Here is a 4,022-nt window from a genome sequence, read left to right as displayed (position 1 = left end):
ATAGGCCTTCAACTCTACTATCAGAACCGTGACATCAGCCTGCTTCTGCTGCTGCCAGAAGATGTGAATGGCCTGGAACAGGTAGATATATCAGTCTGTCTGACATAAAATGGATTCTGTGCTTTTCCCTGGGCTTTAAAGAGAAAAGCATGTGGACTTGGCCTCTTCACTCTTAAATTTCTGCATAGGAAGCCCAATCAACTAACACACTTTAACCCTGGCTGCTTTCTCTTCAAACAGTGCTCATGCTCTACAAAATTCTATAAAGTTAATATTACTGTTTTTAATAAGTTATATAACTATTGACATTTCTAGCATAAGATGAGCATACACATAGCCACATGTACACAGATGTAAAAGCTCTTATCACAAGTTTGGATCACACATTGAGTTGCCTTGGATCTTCTCAGGGTAGTAGAAACTACCTAATTTAAGATTAATTTTTATCTAGAATTGTTAACTTTTTATTATATTAAACAAATCAAGATGTTATTAACCATGTCTTTCTGTATTTTAAAGGTATTTCAATTTTAAGACTGAGGCATAACATAAGAATAGAGTAGAATTACCTTAGATAAAAATAAATTAGCCATGTCATCTTAAAATTTCATCTAATTTCATCATAGACTGATGACAATTTCCTTATACTGTGTTATGTGGAATGTCAGCAGATGGAAGTTAGTAGGATAGATAATTCACAGTTTGGTCTGACTTTTGGAACTCTGATATTTCATTGCTAAGCAGGGCATGGCTTGTAACTGGCTGAGGGACTCCAGATGGCAGAGATAGAAAGCAGAAATAGTGCCTGGATGAAATGGTTGGGGTGCAAGTGTATCCTGGATGGCCACTGCTTGTGGAAAGCAGGTGTTTACCTGTAAAAGAAATGGCTTGTGGGAACCTGGAACCTTCATAAAGGGCTTTTATGTTTAATAATCCTTGTTGTGCGAGGGGGCAGGACTACATCTTTGAATGGAAGTCACTTGCAGACCCACTTCAGATTGATATACACAGAAACTCTTGGTGAGGATTAACTTCATTTGTAATGCCTCAGTCAAACCCAGGGCCTCTGTGTGCTAAACAGGCTTTCTAGGCTAGAACTGCATCCCAGCCCCAAATGAATCTTTTACATTTTTTATTTTATTATTTTGTGGATATGGGTGTTTTGCTTGCATATATGTCTATGCACTATGTGTGTGCAGTGTCTGTGGTGACCAGGAGAGCATATTGGATGTCATGGAATTGGAGATATATAGATAGCGATAAGCCATCATGGAGGTTCTGGGATAAAAATCTGAGTCCTCTGGAAGAGCAGCTAGTACTTTTAACCATTTCATCATCTCTCTAGCCCCCAAATAATCTTTTTAATCACTTGTATTTATATATGAGTATATATATTCATAAGTATAGTGTGTTCCACAATTTTTTAAACTTTTATTTTCATCAAATAAACAGTCTTTAGGAGAAAACTTCTCATCACTTACCATCTACATTTAGGATGTTCACCCTGTTAAAACTGGCCACATCATGTGTCTGAGCAAATAGACACAGAAATGGGACATTAGCCCCTCTTACAATAGATAGCCTGTCTTTCTTTGCCTAGACTCTAATTTTTCATTTGTATCATGCTGTTCATGTTAGTAGGTTTCCATGGCTCTGCTATATAAAGAAAATATTTTTACATTGCTTTTGAAAATGTGTGAAAATGTGATGGTAACAATTAGGCCTGTGTAGATTGATTACTATCGCTGTCATAATGGGCTACTTCTTAGGAAATCAGGGTCAGAGGTGAAGATATTGTCATATTATCAGTGTGTACCCTTCACAAATATGTCACTTACATCCAATGCTTGGGTCTATGAAGCTCCCAAATGAGCAAAAGTATATTTTTTGAAACAAACTTATCAATAAAAGTAAAATCTATTTACATATACAATTAGATGTATGTACACACTCATACATTATTCTTAGAACTTTTAAATTATAAAGAGGAGTAAAGATATCATATGTTCACTATAAAAATGTACTCATTAGATTTGGAGGGTTTCCACCCTTTTCATTATTTCTTGACATAGCTTATAATATTGTGATTATAAGGTATAGACATTTTATTTTATCTGAGATTTTGTTTTCAACGAACTGTTTCCCATGTTAAGAAAATGAGAAATTGTGCCCTGTGTCAGTCAGTTTATTTTCGCTGGGACTTTACTCCTAACAAAAACATCTTATGGGAGAAAAGATTGATTTTGCTCTTGATTTCAGCCCATCCTGACAAAGAGGTTATGGTAGAGTAGTTCACATCATGGTGTGCAGGAAGTTCTTGGCAGAAGGGGCCAGAGCAAGATAGAGCTATCAAGGACACACATCCATTGTCCATCAGGCACCACCTTCTCCAATCTGTCACATCTCAATAGATTATTCAGAGTTTGAATTTATCTATAGACTAACATGTTTATTATGTGAGAGTCCTCATGATCTAGTTCTCTGTATAAATGCTCTCATGGATACAATCAGAGGCATACTTAACTTGGCTGTTAATGGCTTCTAATTCAATCAAGTTGATAACAATGACTCATTCATGTCCTAACAAACAACTTACACAGGGGTTGGGGATTTAGCTCAGTAGTAGAGTGTTTGCCTAGCAAGTGCAAGACCCTAGGTTCGGTCCTCAGCTCTGGAAAAAAACAAACAAACAAACAAACAAACAAAAAAACCTTACACTACAGTATATGCTTTGTGTATGAACAATCCAAATGCTTGGTTAGATTGGGATATTTTAGTATAATTGACATCTTACATACTATGTTAGAAGTATTTTCCTTTCAATATCAAGTCTAATTCTTCTATTTCCTAAGAGCTGCTATTTATAAAATGGAGATTCTGTATGTCAACAGCAAGAAGTTTTCATCACTTAACCAGTGGATTTCCAAATGTGTGCTTTGCTTCCCTGAGTAGAAGGAATAAGTAATCTTCTCTATGGTCTTTTTCTCTTTCTGATTTACTGACTCTTCTTGGGTTCCAATCTTGCAGCTGGAAAGAGCCATCACTTATGAGAAACTGAATGAGTGGACCAGTGCAGACATGATGGACACCTTTGAAGTGCAGCTCTACCTCCCCAAGTTCAAACTTGAAGAGAGTTATGATCTGAAGTCAGCCCTGAGCAGTATGGGGATGACCGATGCTTTTAACCAAAGCAAAGCTGATTTCTCGAACATGTCTTCAGGAAGAAACCTATTTTTGTCCAATGTTTTCCACAAGACTTTTGTGGAAATAAATGAAGAAGGCACAGAGGCTGCAGCTGGCACTGGAAGTGAGGTTGATTTTCGAATTAAGACACCTTCCATTGAATTCAATGCAGATCATCCATTCCTTTTCTTCATCAGGCACAACAAAACCAATAGCATCCTCTTTTATGGAAGATTCTGCTCTCCCTAAACTCTGCATCTCTCATTTTATGTAAACATCTGATAGTATGATATAAACAAGCAGAAACCAATATCATGAGATGGAAAAGCAATCACCACAAAATCAGCCCATAGTCTATACCTATTTCATACTCTAATAGTAATAAATGAACCTTGAAGGAATGTGTTCTGGTGATTCTGTCATGTCTAGATAGAGAATAACATTCAATTTATTTTGCCACACACAACATTTGTCTTAGTGTGACTTTTATTCATGTTGCAGAAATGCTATTGATGAATGCCAGCACTTATGTACCAAACCAGGGTCTTCTAATATGGTTGGCAGGAGTGATATATACCTTTCTGTTTCCTGCCATCACTTCCTAGGATTAAAGTTGTGTGCAACCATGCCTGGCTACTATGTCTATCTAGTGGCTGTTCTGTTCTCTGACCCCAGATAAGTTTATTAGGGTGCACAATATATTGGAGGACAAAATGTCACCACAACAAATTATCTCCTCAAGCTTCTATATGCTTTGCTGATTTGTAGGGAACTCAGAGAAACACAGGCCAGCCTGAATGCATCACTGCCTGAGGGAGTGCCCTGTTTCTCAGTAACTG

The 4,022-nt window shown here is 37.1% G+C and overlaps 1 protein-coding gene across 1 annotated transcript in view; it reads left to right on the top strand.

Moving 5' to 3' along the window:
- Positions 1-3,432, top strand: part of Serpinb10 (serpin family B member 10) — a 15,350-nt gene extending 11,918 nt beyond the window's left edge. Inside the window, exons 6-7 of the mRNA XM_036201727.1 lie at positions 1-81; positions 3,028-3,432. The exon at positions 1-81 is cut by the window's left edge and continues 75 nt beyond it. Of these exons, the coding sequence (XP_036057620.1) occupies positions 1-81; positions 3,028-3,432 (486 nt within the window). The remainder of the gene's footprint in view (positions 82-3,027) is intronic.
- Positions 3,433-4,022: the final 590 nt, after the last annotated feature.

This window comes from Onychomys torridus, chromosome 11, assembly GCF_903995425.1.
Source record: "Onychomys torridus chromosome 11, mOncTor1.1, whole genome shotgun sequence".
In the NCBI taxonomy this organism is placed as follows: Eukaryota; Metazoa; Chordata; class Mammalia; order Rodentia; family Cricetidae; genus Onychomys; species Onychomys torridus.
This window is presented reverse-complemented; position numbering and strand designations above follow the sequence as displayed.